This window comes from Trachemys scripta, chromosome 2, assembly GCF_013100865.1.
Source record: "Trachemys scripta elegans isolate TJP31775 chromosome 2, CAS_Tse_1.0, whole genome shotgun sequence".
In the NCBI taxonomy this organism is placed as follows: Eukaryota; Metazoa; Chordata; order Testudines; family Emydidae; genus Trachemys; species Trachemys scripta.
The window spans coordinates 141,868,464-141,886,624 of NC_048299.1; the positions used below are offsets into that span (position 1 = coordinate 141,868,464).

Genomic DNA, 18,161 nt, shown 5'->3' on the forward strand with positions numbered 1-18,161 from the left:
AGGCTCTGGGATGGAGTTTGGGTGCAGGAGGGGTGAGAGGTTGGGCTCTGGGAGAGAGTTTGGGTGGGGGAGGGGGTCTGAGGTGCAGGCTCTAGGATGGAGTTTGGTTGCTGGGTGCAGGCTCTGGGCTGGGGCAGCGGGTGGGGGTGTAGGAGGGGGTGAGGGGTGCAGGCTCTGGGACGGAGTTTGGGGATGGGAGGGGGTGTAGAGGGATTGGGTGCAGGGGTGTGGGGTGAGGGGTTCATGATGCAGGAGGGGGCTCAGGGCTGGGGCAGGGGGTTAGGGTGCAGGGGGATGAGGGCTGTGGCTGGGAATGAGGTGTTTGGGGTGTGGGAGGGGCTCAGGGCTGGGGCAGAGGGATGGGGTGCGGGGGGTGAGGGATCTGGCGGGGGTGCGGGCTCTGGGGTGGAGCAGGGCTGGGGATGAGTTTGGGGTGCAGGCAGGCTGCCCTGGGGCTGGGGCCAGAGAGGAGGACTCCCCCAGCCCTCTCCCTGCTGGTAGCAGTGAGCTCTGGCCCCCCACATCCCCATCCCCATCCCCATCCCCCCTGCATCACACTCACCTCACACCACTGTCACTGCATGTGCTCCTAGGGCCCCTCTCAGGTCCAGGAAGCCCCTTCGCTTCCCCTGTGGTGGGTGCTGGGGGGGAGGACTTGCTATCACATGTGCGCCTCCTCCCCTGCTGCTGCCCCTCACTGTACCCTCACTGGGGGTGAGGGATGGGGCTGCCCCTTGCCCAGCATGGGGCAGGAGCGGTGACTGCCGGCGGGGGGGGGTCCTGTGCTGGTGGAGGGTCCTGCCGGAAAATGTAAGGGTCTGAGATGGAAGGGCAGAGTAAGGGCAGCCTGCCCTGCCACTAGCGGATGGGGGGCACTAGGACCCATGGCGGCAGTTGATGTTGGGAGCAAGGAGCTGCAGGGGAGAGGCAGGGACGGTTTGGGGGAGGTGCGTGGGGGCCGGGGGCCGGGGGAGAGACCCCAAACATTGGTGGAGCCGGGCCCTGGGCCCTGAATATTGCTGGAGCCCAGGCACCATGGGCCCATACAACTCGTCGCCCCTGCCCAGTCAATAGGTAGCTAGAGAGAGGGTGTGCGGAAAGGCGGACAGGCAGCAGCTCCACACTGGGACAGGTTGCCCAGCGCTGTGACAGTGCGGCCCGCGAGCACCGTTCCCACGGAATCCCCTCCCGGGAGTCCCCGTAGGGCTGCCTGTTGTTCTGACGTATTGGGCCTGGGTTTAAATGCCCGATTCTAAGGTCCCTTCAAGTGGAAGTGTTGTAGCCAAGCAAAAGCCGTAGCTTTTCAAATGTCAGTCAGCCAGGGAAACCTCCAAAGGAGGGAGATTCTAGAGCCCAAGAACTGAAGTCCGAGCGAGTACGTTTGCACTGCAAAAAATGACCCGTGGCAGTGAGTGTCAGACCTGGGTCGACTGACTCCGGCTCACAGCTAACAATAGCCCTGGAGATGCCTGGGCTGAGGCTGGAGCTTGGGCTCTGAGACCCAGTACGTGGGGAGGGTCTCAAAGCCAGGCCTCCAGGCCAAGCCTGAATATCTACATGGCTCTCTTTAGCCCTGTGAGTCTGAATCCCTGACACGCGCTGCCATGGGGCTGCTTTTTCAGTGTAGACCTACTCAGAGAACACGGTTAGGGCCCGATCCTGCGCTCCCTAGTTGGACACAAAAATCTCTGCCCCCCTCAGGACCAAACAGATCTTTGTTGTGACTTTCCCCCTGCTTCATCTTGTAGCTGCTGAGGGCAGCGGGCGTGCCTTGGGAGAAGCCTCTGTCTCACTCTGGCATGGCTGTGATGGGACCCAAAGGGAAACGTGTCTCATGCAGACTGGCAGATTAGCATTATGGCCAGGAGGGATTGTGAAAAAGGGAGGAGTTAAGGGGTAATCTGGGAGGACTGTCCCCCACACTAAGAGAATGAGTGGTTATAAACAAGAGATGAGATTTTCAGAGGTTCCCAGTCAATGGAACTTGTGCTCCTTTGGAAAATCGCACCCAGTGGCATTGGGTACAATCCCATGGGGGTAGAATGCCTCCTGCTGTGGGGACTTTTACCTTCCTGCTCCATGCTTTGCACCAGGCTGGGGGAGTCCTTTACCCATGTTATTCGTCTCTGCCGGTAACCCAGGCAGTCTGAAAACAAACGTAGCTTTCACATTGCAGCGCTCATTTGAGCTGCTGTTTGATGATGATACAGCTGATCATTGTAAAGCCTGGGGGTTCTTTAGATAATAAAATAAAATGATACTAATAATGTCCCCTCCCCTCTGGGTCACTGGTTCCAATCCAGCCCAGGCTGGTAAGACAGAACGTTGTTGCCGCCTTGTAGCTGTTTGGCTGGCGTGAGCTGAGTTTTGTCAAGAAAACACACGTCTGCCTGTGCCCCATACCAGGCAGGCAGCTGTCCACATGGCAAAAACTGCCAATCTCACAGCTGGGGTTAATTGATTCACTCATTGGCAGACTCAGCGGAGAACTCAAGGTTTGAATGGGCTCAGTCCTGGGGACGATCTGTCCCCAGTAGAGATATGTTTATTGGGCGCAAGCAAACAACGTGTGTTTTAATGATGTCAATGTAGACATCTAGGAACAAAGAATGCCGGCTGGGAGAGACTGTCCTGGGAAGCAGGGACCCCGGCAAAGATTTGGGGTTGTGGTAGATAATCAGCTCCCAGTGAGACACCGTGGCCAAAAGAGCTAGTGACATCCAGGGATGTGGAAAAATTGAGAGAGTCCAGTGGAGGGCAACAACAATGATTAGGGGGCTGGAGCACATGACTTATGAGGAGAGGCTGAGGGAACTGGGATTATTTAGTCTGCAGAAGAGAAGAATGAGGGGGGATTTGATAGCTGCTTTCATCTACTGGAAAGGGGGTTCCAAAGAGGATGGATCTAGACTGTTCTCAGTGGTACCAGCTGACAGAACAAGGAGAAATGGTCTCAAGTTGCAGTGAGGGAGGTCTTGGTTGGATATTAGGAAACACTATTTCATTAGGAGGGTGGTGAAGCACTGGAATGGGTTACCTAGGGAGGTGGTGGAATCTCCTTCCTTAGAGGTTTTTAAGGCCCGGCTTGACAGTCCTGGCTGGGATGATTTAGTTGGGTATTGGTCCTGCTTTGAGCAGGGAGTTGGACTAGATACCTCCTGAGGTCCCTTCCAACCCTGATAGTCTATGATGCATAACAGGGGAATCTGGAGTAGGAGTTGAAAGGTGATGTCACCTCTATATTTGGCTGTAGCACAACTGCTGCTGGGATCCTGTGTCCAGTTCTGGTGCCTACAATCCAAGCAGGATGTTGATAAATTGGAGAGGGGGGGCAGAGAAGAGCCACGAGAATGATTAAAGAATTAGAAAACCTGCCTGAGAGTGAGAGACACAAGGACCTTAATTTATTTAGCTTAACAAAGAGAAGGTCAAGGGGTGACTTGATCCCAGCCTATAGGTATCTACACGGGGAACAAAGATTTGATACTGGGCTCTTCAGTCTAGCAGAAGAAGGTCTGACTTCATCCAATGGCTGGGAGTTGAAGCTAGACAAATTCAGACTGGAAACAAGATGTAAATTTTGAACAGTGAGAGTAATTAACAACTGGAACAACTCACCCAGGGTTGTGGTGGATTCTCTATCCCTGACAAGGTTTAAATCAAGACTGGCTGTTTTTCTAACAGATCTGCACCGGGAATTATTGTGGGGGACGTTTCATGGCCTGTGTTGTACAGCAGGTCCGACTAGATGAGCACAACGGTCCCGTCTGGCCTTCGAAGCTATGAAAGTCAGGGTTAGCGCACATTGGCAGGCAGGGGGGTTGGAACAATTTTTATAGTGGAGGTGCTGAGAGCCATTGAACCAAACTGTAAACCCTGGATATAATGGAAACCATTTCCAGCCAGGGGGTGCGGCAGCACCTCCTGCACCCCTAGTTCCGGCCCCTCTGTTGGCAGGGCAGTGTGGGGACGCTCGCATGGTCACTGTTTGTGCTGGACCTACTCTGTGGTTTGCAGTCTGCCAAGGTTTGCTGGAGGGACACACCAAGAGAATAGCTCCTTGCTTGCTTTCATGAGAACTATGCCCATTCTTGTACAGCTGCTGGCTAAGGCTGCAACAGAGTGGGCTGCGTGTTCTGAATGCAGCTGGGTGTTGGAGGGCAGGAACTCCAGGGTGGTTCTGTAGGGAAGTCGTGAAGCTGTTTCCATGAGTTCTGTTGCATCTTTTGCAGAAGACCCTGCTCTGTCTGACCGTGCTCTCTGCCAGCCTGGCTGTCTGCCACGGAGCCTGCTTTCTGGTGAACAACAAAGTGCAGATAAAAGAGGGTAAAGTTATAATTATTAACTGAGGTTGTTTGGCACAAGTGGCAGATTCTGAGCTAGTCCCAGACAAGCCGTGGGCCTTGCAGGCCAGGAGAGAAGTGCCTTGCTGGAGCTGTGGGTGAGACGGCAGGCCAGGACTCAGGTGCAGCATTTGTTTGTACCAAATGTCTGGGTCTAGCCAGTGTTATGAGCCCTTCACTGTCCTGTGTCTTTGTCTTTCCATGCGCTTTCATGGACGCATGCCCACATGTACACTCACAGCCACTCTGCAGAGCGGTCTCTGGTCTGCTGCACCCATACGAGAAAGAGCCCAGGAGCCAAGGAATTTCTTCTTTCACAAGGTGAACTTCCTTCTCCTCACAGCTGAGATCTGGCCATTACAGACTCCAGGTGGCTCTCCGTTACACAGTAACCTTCAGAAATAAACCAAGTCAAGTTTATGAAACTCATTACTCTTCTCTTGAGGCCGTTACTCCCAGCAAGTCCCTGGCAGCGTGTGCAGGGTGAGAACAGGGCACTTTGCCAGCACTGCTGCCAGGCTCATACAAAGGCATTTGATCAGCAGCCTGCTGGGGCTTATTAAAGAGACGGTCAAAAGGCAGAAATGGAACACGGGCATGCGGCTTAAGTGCTGCTGCAGTTCTGAAAAGCCTTTCCAGGAAGGTGAAGCCACACTCCTGAGTGTTTCAATTAGCAAAGCACGCTAATTAGCAAAGTAATTATTTTACAGGACCCGGTACCTAATAGGATTGGTATTTACCCCCCTGCCAAATGTACACCATATACCTTAAGCAGACCTGTGCAGATAATGGATTTGTCAGTTTCCTGGCAGTGCGGAAAACTTTTTTAAAACATTGTTTCAGGTCAAACCAAAAATGAAATGTTTGATTAATTGAAAAGTTAAAAAAACAAAACCCAAAACCCAACTCATTTTGGGTCGAACAAAATGTTTTGTTTCGAGCTTGAACGTTTTTTTAAAGTTTTGACTTTTTTAGAATTATTTTTCTTTGTTTTATTCATCACAATGCAATTTGGTGAAACCGACATGAACTCATGACATGTTTTGGTGTCACCTCATCTGCCTTTTTCACCCAGCGCTAATCCTAAGGCACCAGGAGTGGGTAATTACGATGGATGGGTGAAATGGGTAGTTCAAAACGCAAGACGCTTCAGTAGTAAGTAGCACTCGGCACATTCCCAGCACCTTCCATATGAGGCTGTAACTCACATTACAAACATGAGAGTGAAATTTACCCTGCCAAGAAGGCCAGCATGATGCCTATGAACCATCTAAGGGTCAGACTGAATTTCAAAGGAGTCTACAGGAGTTAGCCATTCAAGTCCCATTGAATTTCAGTCCAGCCTAGGTCTTTCAGGGCTTATGTGGGATTTCGGTGGTGCACAGACCTGGTGCTAGCTTTCCGCTTAGGGGTGAGTTTCACTCTTTAATGAGTTAAGACTCACAGGATCCCAGTGAGGCAGGAACCTTTCCCCAAAACTGAAGCAAAACTTTATGTTGGGGGTGAAAATACCTGGTGAACTTTGAGTTTGTTTACTTGTCGTTTTCTGGCCTCATCCCACCTGCCCAAACTGCTGAAACACTGCCTGAGGCACCAGACCAGGGAGCACTGAAATTCCCCAGAGCTTGGTCTTGAGATCCTACTTGATTTCCACCCAAAAAGAGTTTCAAGGTGTGCAGGTCCCCATCAGAACATCTGGATCCTGTTCCAAACTGAGTGGAGCTAGTTCAGCTCTTTGCAAGACAAGCCCTTCCCTGTCAGCCCCTACGTTCCTGGGTTCGATACAGAAGTTGCGGGGTGAAGTTCTATGGCCTGTGCCAGGCAGCAGGTCAGACTAGATGATTATGGGCCCAAAAATCTACAACTCAATTGTCCTTTGAATAATATTTATCTACCCCCTTCCTTGTAGCTCGATCTCACCTTCTAATAGCTTTGGACTAAACCCTGCGCTCCTCGCATTGCATTCCAGGGGAGTTTTAAACAGAATAAGGGTTTCTAGAGTGGTCCCTTTAGTTGCAGTTTGAGGTACCGGGGTTGCCATGTGTGGAAGGGCTGGAGTGGATCTTATTATCTTACAGAGACAAGGTGGGGGAGGTAATACCTTTTATTGGACCAACTTCTGTGGGTGAGAGAGACAAGCTTTTGAGCTACATGGAGCTCTTCTGCAGATCTGAGAAAGGAGCACTGAGCATCAAGGTGGAACAGATAACTCAGCACAAGTTATTAGCACATCTATGTCTCCCTAACATCCTGGGGCCAACCTGGCTACACCACCACTGCCTACCCCAATGGACAATATCTTTTTGTAGGTGAACTGGTGTTTCCGCAAGCGTGTTTGGATCCTTTAGATAAAAGTGAGCACCCAGTTGGGGCCACCTGGAATTCCCGTCACTGCCTGAGGTGCACCTGTGAGGGCATGACCATGTCATGCTGTACAAGGTAGGTAATGCCTGAAGGCCTTAGTTTGCCAATCAATTTGAAAAGTCTTGCCAAAAAGAGGCTGGACCTTGAACAGAGCTCTGGAAAATGACACCATCCTCTTCTAAGGAGCAGGAGTTTCCAGCAGATTGCATGGGATATGTTTGGGCTGGTCGGTGGCCTGGGGCTCGGGCCGGTGACCAGGCCGGGACTCAGGGCGGCTGGGGCGGGGCTCCTCTGGCACGGTCGGGGGCTCGGGCTCCAGCGGGGGAAAGGGGAGGAAGGGGCGGGGTAGGGGCAGGGCCTCGGGCGAAAGGGGCAGGGACAGAGGTTAGCCTCCAAGAACGGGGGGTTCACACACCACCCACGCGGCTGCCTCACACCCAGCAGAAGAGGGAGACCATTCAGGGCCAGCCCTGCTCATCCCTGGAGCCAGCCTCAGTGGGCAGAGACTGCTCCGGAAAGCTCTTTGAAGTGTGCAAGGTTGTACTGCTCTTTTGTGGCTAGAGCCCGCAGAGGCAATACACCTGAAGGTTTGCTGGGACCCTCGGCACACTCAGCCAGGCGGTCTGCATGGCTGCTTCGGTCATAATGTGCGATCTATGGAACAATGGTGTCGGCTGTCAGCAGACAGGGCTTCATTACGGCGCTGTCCAGCAGAAAGTGTCAATGCCCATCGCCGGTCTAGGAACAGATGCGGACAAAGCTAAGGGGGAGGGGCACGATATGCTGCCAGAGACAAAATAAAACATAGCAGGGGGCACATGATAACAGTCAGCAAGTTCATACAAGGTTGTGACAAGCAGGCGGATGGAAACCTGTTCTTGTTAGAGCTCTAAGGACAGGACAAGAAGCAATGGGTTTAAATTGCAGCAAGGGAGGTTTAGGTTGGACATTAGGAAAAACTTCTGAACTGTCAGGGTGGTTAAACACTGGAATAAATTGCCCAGGGAGGTTGTGGAGTCTCCATCACTGTAGGTTTTAAGAGCAGGTTAGACAAACACCTGTCAGCGATGGTCGAGATAATACCTAGTCCTGCTGTGAGTGCAGGGGACTGGACCAGAAGATCTCCCAAGGTCCCTTCCAGTCCTACATTTCTAGGATTCTATAATAATGCAGCATTTGGCAGGCTTCAAGCGGTGAGGTTTCCTGCTAGTTGTAGCATGTCCAGCACTCTTGCAGAGTTTCCAGAGACTTCTTTTGACCCCTTTTGGCAACACCCGTGGCTGTTTCCTGTCACTCTTTGTCAGGGGGTTCTTCAGTGTACGTTCAACCATCATCATATTTGTGGATAACACTGAAATGTGGGGCATCAAAGCCACAGGAGGACAAACCTAAACTGCAAAGTGATTGGAGCAGTGGTGGGTGCAAGCAGTGATGGGAGATTCAGTGCTAATAAATACAGGGTTGATCCTCAGCTGGTGTCAATTAGCGTAGCTCCTCTTAAATCAATGAGCAATGCTGAGTTATACCTGCTGAGGATCTGAGCCATAAAGTACTATACTAAACCCAGGGAGAGACAATAAACAGCCCAAATGAGGGGACAGTCTCCTTAATCTTGACCTAAGTTACTACTTCATGTCACATCCTGTGTGGCCTTGTAACCTAAGAATATGCACAACTACGCACTACATGTGTTCCCAAGCAGGGCTAGGATCAGACTAAGGTTGGGAGGGCGGGATTCACCCCAGGCTCTGTATTTGAAGAAGTGCTCCATATGTTTGAGGGCATTTGTGCTAGTGCACAGTCTCTATGGTGTGTATCTCACTGGTCTCTCCTGCTCTCTCCCTCTCTTCTAGATATGGCGGCGTTGTGAAGGCCCCCGAAGGGTGTGAAGCAACCATTGATGAGGAGCGGTGTGAATATAAATTCCATAAGAAGAATGACCCCTTTGCGCCATGCACCCCATTTTAAAAACATACCGTTTCCAGCAGGGGAAAGTAAATAAATCGCATGTTTGCATCTGACTCCTTGTAGATGTCTCAATGTTCTCTTGGGGGAATGTTGGGAATTCCAGAAAGAGGGATCTGTTCTGGGTATGGGCATGTGGGGGCTTTAGTCTGGAATTCTTTCATCTCTGTGGATGAGGGGAAAGCAGTGGATGTGTTATTCCTTGACTTTAGCAAAGCTTTTGATACAGTCTCCCACAGTATTCTTGCCGCCAAGTTAAAGAAGTATAGGCTGGATGAATGGACTGTAAGGTGGATAGAAAGCTGGCTAGATCGTCGGGCACAATGGGTAGTGATCAATGGCTCCATGTCTAGTTGGCAGCCGGTTTCAAGCTGAGTGCCCCAAGGGTGGGTCCTGGGGCCGGTTTTGTTTAATATCTTTATTAATGATCTGGAGGATGGTGTGGACTGCACTCTCAGCAAGTTTGCAGATGACACTAAACTAGGAGGCATGGTAGATACACTAGAGGGTAGGGATCGGATACAGAGGGACCTAGACAAATTAGAGGATTGGGCCAAAAAAAACCTGATGAGGTTCAACAAGGACAAGTGCAGAGTCCTGCACTTAGGATGGAAGAATCCCAGGCACTGCTACAGACTAGGGACTGAATGGCTAGGTAGCAGTTCTGCAGAAAAGGACCTAGGGGTCACAGTGAACGAGAAGCTGGATATGAGTCAACAGTGTGCTCTTGTTGCCAAGAAGGCTAACGGCATTTTGGGCTGTATAAGTAGGGGCATTGCCAGCAGATCGAGGAATGTGATCGTTCCCCTTTATTCGACATTGGTGAGGCCTCATCTGGAATATTGTGTCCAGTTTTGGGCCCCACACTACAAGAAGGATGTGGAAAAATTGGAGAGAGTCCAGTGGAGGGCAACAAAAATGATTAGGGGTCTGGAGCACATGACTTATGAGGAGAGGCTGAGGGAACTGGGATTCTTTAGTCTCCAGAAGAGAAGAATGAGGGGGGATTTGATAGCAGCCTTCAACTACCTGAAGGGGAGTTCCAAAGAGGATGGAGTTCGGCTGTTCTCAGTGGTGGCAGATGACAGAACAAGGAGCAATGGTCTCAAGTTGCAGTGTGGGAGGTCCAGGTTGGATATTAGGAAACACTATTTCACTAGGAGGGTGGTGAAGCACTGGAATGCGTTACCTAGGGAGGTGGTGGAGTCTCCTTCCTTGTAGGTTTTTAAGGCCTGGCTTGACAAAGTCCTGGCTGGGATGATTTAGTTGGGAATTGGTCCTGCTTTGAGCAGGGGGTTGGACTAGATGACCTCTTGAGGTCCCTTCCAACCCTGATATTCTATGATTCTCACCTTCTATGGAATGTATCTAAGGTGCTCTCAGTACCTTTCACACTAACTATTGAACAGAATGTACCGGAAAAGGACACTGACCATCAAGTTATGTCCAGATCTGAATGCAAACGTCTGAATGCAGGGAGTGTTCAGCTCTCGGGGTTTCCGAAGAATGATGAGGATAACAGGGAGTGTCACTAACTCCTCTATGAGAGTTGCCTAACACTTTCCATTCGGACAATTCTTGCTACTGTTTGCTGAGACACTCGAGACTCCATGATTTGCAGCAGGGCTTTGAAATTTGCCATAGGCTAGTCCCAGGATCAGGGAAGTACCATGAATTGACCTCCCATGAGAGCCTGAACAGACTTGGTCAAGGCCTAAGCAGTAGAATATCCCCTTTTCCTTCTGTTGTACGTTTTGGTTTTGGAATGGTCCCTCAAGGTGCCATTAGCATTCCACACAGAGCTCAGCCTTGGCTTACCCCTCCACATGCCCTGTCAAAAAACCCTTTGGCCTTGGGGTGTTACAAAGGCTGGGAACCAGGAGACCACGTGTTTCAGCCGCTCTTCTCCTCACTGGTGTTACTGATTTTGTACCTGTCATAGCACTTCTACTGAGAAAGGCCTCATGCCCCACAGAGAGACTGCACAATCCCGTGCAATGAAGGAGACAGGGGTCATGTTATTAAAGACTGTAGCATAATGCATGCCCACAGGGGAACAGAATTAAGGCTCCCCAGACAACCTGAATTCTGGTATTTCCTAACTTCCAAGGACTTGGCTTTGAAACCTTCATTACGTTTTGTAAATATAATTTATTATTTACTCTGCGGTAGCACCGAACATTCCCAGTCAGGGATCAGGGCCCCATGGGACTAGGGACCGTACAAACATGCCATACCAACAGGGCTGGCTTTAAGCCGATTTGGCCGATTCCCCGGAATGGGGCTCCGTGCCTAAGAGGGCCCCGCAACGTCCGGGGCTGCCGGCGGAGTGGGGGAAAAAAAAAAAAAAGCCACGTCCTGCTTCTCCCCCCTCCCTCCAGCACTTGCACCGTCATACAGCTGATCAGCGCAAGCCTGGGAGGGAGGAGTGAGGAGGAGGAATGCAGTATGCTTGGGGAAGAGGCGGGGCCAGGGCGGGGATTTGGGGAGGAATCCAATGGGGCAGGGAGGGGGCGGGGGCGGGGCGGAGTTTGGGCAGGGTGGGGTGCGAGACAATTCACATCCCGGCGTGGGGCCCCGCACCTGCTAAAGCTGGCCCTGCATACCAACGACAGTCTCTGCCCCAGAGAGGTTACACTGCAGCCTGTTTGTTGATCAGTGACTCACTGGCAGCAGGATACTCAGACCCATGGCTTTTTTTCAAAAATAAAACACACGTCTGGGCTTAGCTATCGCTACAGCAAGACAGATGGAGGCAAATATTTCCCATAAGCCAGTGTAAAGGTATTTGTGTCCCTGACTTGAGGTTCTACTAAATACTCCCCTCTCCCATGAAATGTTTCTCTGTATATATCGGGCCCTATCACTGATCCTTTCGGTGCCAGAGCCTTCCACTGTTTTCACTTGCACAACTCTTATAACTATATATTGCACCATAGCTATGACCAATCAGCATAAAGGACAGACCTCAAACACTCCTGCCTAGAGACCAGCATGGCTATAATTCATCTGGTAGATGGCAGTGTGCAAACATACACACTTTCCAGGTCATTACACCTGCCCCTTGTAAGCAAACTTCATCTGCTGCCCTCTGAGGTTTGTAGGAGCTCAGATCCCACTTCTGACACCATCATATCAAAACTATGGCCACCTAGAATGTCCCAGTTGTTACGATGCTGCACCCCACTGGTTCTCAGAACTCTTGTAGAAGGGACAGAATTCAGATGGTCCTGCTCCAAAGACTTGAGCCTTCGGGGGATAAACTCAGCTGGCAGTTCATAGTAGAGAATCTCTGCAGTGTGGCCAACTTTGTGATTTTATTTATTATGCGTAGCACAGTTATTGGGTTTTTTTTTGTAAAGCCCCAGCTCCTCGAGTCAAATGAGTAAAAGCTTTCTTAATGAGCTTTCATTTAAAAAATAAGTTTCCAGCCCTCATGGTTGCAGAAATAAACCCTGAAAACATGACCTGGGTGTGCCCAAAAGGCTCAGAAAGCAGAAGACAAAGCACCGGACATTTACAATAGTTTAAAAAGCTCAGTTTGTAAGCCCATCTCTTACTTTGGAGGCCTGACTCATGGTTTTCAAACCAATTCCAGTCTCCTCCAAGATCACACCTGTCACTCCTGTGGGGAAATCTGCAGGGCACGAACTTACAAACCCACCAGTGACCCCCCTTGGCAGACAGGGATAGCCGAAGATAACACTATCATTGGCTCCACAGGACAGTTATTTCATTGTGGGGGTCCTACAGTGAAAACGTTTCAAGACCAGATCTTGTTTCTAAAGGGGATTTGTCGCTGATTTCAGATAGTCAGATGCCGAGTGTTTAAAAGAGAATTTGAAGATAGAACAGTGGTTTCTGAGTCTACTTTTCATTTCTAAATAGAATCCTTTCATGCCCTATGTGTATGGTAGCCCGTGCAAAATTACACAGTGCTTTATTTTACCTAGGAAATACAGCCATGTAATTGTTTTTTCACTAGGACATACCTCTTGCAGATAGTCAACAACATACGTGTGACGGGTTGGGTCACAGAAACCCCCTTGGGCTGCCACCTGATGTGCTGAGACTACCTCCGAGCTCGTTTTCCCTGGCAGCTTGGGACTTTGGTACCTCGTCTTGTTGAGCCAGATACACTAGCCTGCTACAAACACAGACCCAGGTCTGAACCACATCCCTCCAAAAGCTGCAGACTAAACTGAAAGAGGTTTAGAAAGTTCTCCTGTCTCTAGCACCCAGATACCCAGCTCCCAATGGGATCTAAACCCCAATTAAATCCGTTTTACTCTGTATAAAGCTTACACAGGGTAAACTCATAAATTGTTCGCTCTTTATAACACCGGTCGAGAGATATGCACAGCTGTTTGCTCCCCCAGGTATTAATTACATGCCCTGGGTTAATTAATAAGCAAAAAGTGATTTTATGAAATATAAAAAGTAGGATTTAAGTGATTTCAAGTAATAACAGACAGAACAAAGTAACTTACCAAGCAAAATAAAACAAAAACATGCAAGTCTAAGCCTAATACAGTAGGAAACTAAATGCAGGTAAATCTTACCCTCAGAGATGTTCCAATAAGCTTCTTTGACAGACTAGACTCCTTCCTAGTCTGGATCCAGCAATCACTCACATCCTCGTAGTTACTGTCCTTTGTTCCAGTTTCTTTCAGGCATCTCTTGGGGGTGGAGAGGCTATCTTTTGAGCCAGCTGAAGACAAAATGGAGGGGATTTCAGGGCCTTTCATATTCTCTCTCTTGTGGGCGGAACCCCCTTTCTTTTCCTGTGCAAAATCACAGTAACAAGATGGAGTCTGTAGCTATCTGGGCAAGTCACATGTCTAGGGATGATTCAGCTTTTTGCAGGCCGACGCCATTGTTTACATGTTAGTTTGAACATTCCCAGGAAAGCTCAGATGTGGATTGGCGTCTCCCAAAGTCCATTATCAGTAAAGTGTTTCTTGATTGGGCACTTACTGAGAATAGTCCTTTCTCAAGAAGCTGACCAAATGCTTCACTGAGGCTACTTAGAATCAAACAAGTACATAGCCAATATTTAGAACTTCAAATACAAAAATGATACACACATACAGACAGCATAATCATAACCAGCAAACTACAACCTTTCCGTAGACACCCCACTTGGCCTCCTCTGTACAAGAACTGGTGCAACCATAGGACCCTGGTTGCAACAATGATCTATACGGTCACAGTTTCTCTCAATAGCATCACAATATGATCAATAGCTCAATTGAGAGGGAGTTTGTGTGAGGGAGATGTAATATAGTCACTGTGGTTAGGAAGGGCTGCATCACCAGTATCAGTGCTGCGCCTGTCCCCTCTACCTGCACCTGTATCCAGACAGAGAACCTGACCATGGATGCCTCTACCCTGATCCTGGTGTGGATTTGCAGACTGTGGCCTGCATTTCCCACTCTCAGAAAGCCAGGCTGGGGCGGATCATCCAATGTGAGAGGTGTCTGCTGGTGGAATGTCTCAGGAAGCAGGTGGGAGAGCTACAGGAGGAGGTGGCTGGCTGAGGAGCATCCATGCCCATGAGGAATTCCTTGACAGTTTTCATATGGAAACATCCAAGGCTGAGGAAGCTATCCAGCTAGAGAGGGCTGCTGTCCCACCACCGGGGGAGGAGGATATGGCTCTGTCACAGGGAGGACACTGGCAGCTGGTTACTTCTGGCAGCAGGCAGTGCTCCACCCCTACTCCCAACCCACCCACCATGGTGATGGAAAACCGATAGGCTGCCCTGGCAATGAGGAATCACCCCCAAAGGAGGAGGAGGAGAAGCCATGTACCCCCAAGGCTGGGAGGATCGCAGCCATCACTCTTGGGAGGAAACTCAGAGTAGTGGTGGTTGGTGACTCTCTTTTGAGGTGGCCAGGGGCACCCCTCTATCACTCTGACATGGCTTCCCCTGCCTGCCAGGGGCCATATCTGAGATGTTATGGAGGGATTGTTGAGGATCATCTGGCTCTCCGACTACTACCCCATGCTTCTCATCCACATGGGCACTAATGATACTGTGAGGTAGGACTCTCAGCAGATCAGAAGTGACTACAGAGCTCTGGAAGTGAGGGTGAAGGAGTTGGGAGTGCAGGTGGTGTTCTCTTTGATCCTTCCGGTCAAGGGTAGTGTGGCAGAACTCCGACCTTGTCCCCATGGGTCCTGTGCTTCCAGGTGGTTTATGCTAGCCTCAGAGGCTCACTGCAACCCTCCATGTAGCCATGGACCCTTCTCTCTCTAGGGCCAGGGGTACAGTCTACTGAGCCAGCAAGGAGGTTGGTAACAGAATTCCCACAGTCTCTGTTGTCCCTACAGGCTTGTTCCAGAACACTTCAGCCTCTTGTCCTGACAGGGGCCTGTCTTCCCCTCCCAGGAGGTGTTTCTGTAGTGGCGGGTTGGGGGGAACCCAGACCCTCCCTCTACTCCGGGTTCCGACCCAGGGACCCTAATGGTAGCAGCTGTTGGCAGCCAACCTTTCACCGCCAGAGCAGCTACAGTTCCCTGGGCCACTTCCCCACAGCTCTCCTGCTTCTCTCTCTTAATGCCTTCTTCACCATTACCTTAGGGCTCCCTTTCCAGTGGCTTGAGGGTGTCTTCATTACCCAGCCCCTCAGCCACACTTCCTTTTCTCTGGCTCCCTGACTCTCTTTGGCCTGACCAGAGTGAGCCCTTTTATAGTATCAGAGGGGCCTTAATTAGAGTCAGGTGTTCTCATTAGCCTAACGGCTTCAACTGACTCTTTAAAGGCTAATTGGAGTCATGTATCCACCCTAGCCTGGAGCAGCTCCTGCTCTGGTCAGTCAGGGAACAGAAAACTGCTTATCCAGTGGCCAGTATATCTGCCTTCTACTACTCTGCTGTACCCAACTGGCCTGGGTCTATAACAGTAGGGACCTCAGCAGAGACAGATGCATCCTGGAGATGAAGGCCTGGCTGTGAGGATGGTGTTGCCAGGAGGGCTTCGGCTTCCTTGACCACGGGATGCTGTTTCAGGAAGAAGGACTGATAAGCAGAGATGGGGTCCACTATCGAGGAAGGGGAAGAGCATATTTGGCTACAGACTGGCTAACCTAGTGAGGAGGGCTTTAAACTAGGTCCAAAGGGGACAGGTGACCAGAGCCCACAGGTAAGTCAAAAACATGGAGACCTGGGAGAAGGGTCAGAATCTGGGGGAAGCATGGGCTGTTATAGCAGGGATAAGAGAGAGAGAAGACAGAATTGGGTGTGGGGGAATCAAATCAATATCTTAGATGTATGTATACTAATGCAAGAAGTATGGGGAATAAGCAGGAAGAACTCGAAATGCTAGTAAATAAACACAACTATGACATAACTGGCATCATGGATTGGTATAGAAGGGTACAGCTTGCTCAGGAAGGACAGGCATGGAAAAAAGGGAGGAGGTGTTGCCTTATATATTAAAAATATATACACTTTGAGATGGGAATAGTAGACAGACGTGTTGAAAGTCTCTGGGTAAAGATCTGGGTAAAAGGGGTAAAAAACAAGGGTGATGTCATGGTAGGGGTTTACTACAGATCACCTAGCCAGGAAGAAGAGGTGGATGAGTTTTTTTTTTTTTTTTTTTTTTTTTTTTAAACAACTAACAGAATTGAAAGCACAGGACTTGGTGATGATGGGGCACTTCAACTACTCAGACATCTGCTGGGAAAATAACACAGCAGGGCACAGATTATCCAGTTAGTTCTTGGAATGTATTGGAGACAATTTTAGCAAACTCAGGGAGTTGGTAGGTAAGATCCCACGGAAAGCAAGTCTAAGGGGAAAAACAATTGAAGACAGTTGGCAGTTTTTCAAAGAGACATTATTAAGGACACAAGAGCAAACTGTCCCACTGCGTAGGAAAGATAGGAAGTATGGCAAGAGACCACCCTGCCTTTACCAGAAGATCTTCAATTATCTGAAACTCAAAAAAAAGTCCTACAAAAAGTGGAAAGTTGCTAATGTCTAATGGAAACCTTGGGGAAACTTTCCATTTAAAGATAACTTGGCATTGGTGATTTACATACTGAGCTTTCACAGCCCTCATTTTCTTTAATTCTTTGAGATATTTGCATGGAAATGGAACAATTGTTGCCTAGGAGCAGATCAACTACTGCTGTTTATTTTTCTCACCTGAAGTCATAATCCTCTATTTGTGACATCATATTTGTCCCAGCAGCAGCTTATTGTGATACCACAAAGGAGGGATTATACCATCAGGTGGGGACTAAGCAACCACAGAAGATAAATTCCCAAGCAGCACTAATCCTGTTTTCATGCAAACCTTCCCAATAATAAAATCCAAAAAAGGAGCAGGCAGGATCCACTGTCTGTATTTCTATCTCCTCCAGGAGGCATTGATGGGCCTTTATATTTCTGCACACTCTTAGGTTTGCTCACAGAACAGAGAAGGTCTGGACCTTTACTAGTAACGTAAAGGCAAGTTATGAACTTCTGCGCTGTTTATTGCCAAAATGGTCATTTCTCACCTACTCCGATTTCTCCAAGCCTCTCTGTGCCAGCTTGACAGTTGGTATAAATCCTCCAATCGCCACTGGAAGACAGGAAAGACAGCTGTTACAAGGCAACGCCCCCTGTGGAGCAGACAGGATCACCTGCTCCGTTTGAGGCTTCCTGAGCAGTAAAGGAAGTCTATGAAAGTCTCCTCTGATGTCCTGTCAGAGAGAGTCTCCAGCTCCATCAGCACCACAGAGAAGATGGGATGTCTGGCCATGCACCGAGGGACTATGGGAATTCCAATTCCAGTTCTCCACTGACCCCTCACACTGCCAGAGTCAATGGGTATTTCAACAAAAGTGCTCGGGACCAGAGAAGAAACAGAGTAGGCATTGAGAAGCTACAATGAGTAGTGCCTTGGAAATACCAGATACCAGCACTGTCAAATGAGTTCACTTTGGAAAGAAGGTTTGCTAAAGGAAAAAAAGGCAACCCCCCGACCCTGAAAATCTAGGTTAGCCTGCTAGAGAACCACTGCCTACTGCTGGAAACCGACAAATCAGTGCGGGGTTCAGGTAGCTACTTCTGCATGGCAGAGAGGACTGGTCTTGTGGTTACAGCATTAGACTGGTGCTCAGGGGATTGCGTTCAATTCCTGGCTCTGTCTGGACTGCAGTCATGAGGTGTGGTGGCAGCTCGTGTAGACAGACCCGAGCTAGTGCTAGTCAAGCTAGTTTAAGTACTGGAGCATGAAGCCAACAGCATGGGCGAACGACCCAAAGAATTACTCAGGGTTCTGCCTGGGGGATGAGTGCAGACTGCACAGCCCGAATGCTGCTGCTAAAATAACCTTCTCCTCCTCCAGGCTGTTCCCTCTCCTTTCTCATTCAGCTCAGCCCCTTCCGACATCTCTGCTCTCATCCCAGCTGACGCCTCATCTTGCTAGTGATGCCTCCTTTCTTCTTAGCCACTTCTCATTGTATGCTTTCTTCCATGTCGTCCATTGCA

The 18,161-nt window shown here is 49.7% G+C and overlaps 1 protein-coding gene across 1 annotated transcript; it reads left to right on the forward strand.

Annotated features, from left to right (window-relative positions):
• Positions 1–4,232: 4,232 nt before the first annotated feature.
• LOC117872848 (small serum protein 2-like) lies at positions 4,233–8,728 on the forward strand (the record flags this gene model as incomplete). The annotated part of the gene is given in 3 exon segments (XM_034761654.1): positions 4,233–4,326; positions 6,653–6,782; positions 8,561–8,728. Coding segments are annotated over 3 exon segments (339 nt in total), but the record flags the coding sequence as incomplete, so codon positions are not given.
• Between the last annotated feature and the right edge of the window lie 9,433 nt (positions 8,729–18,161).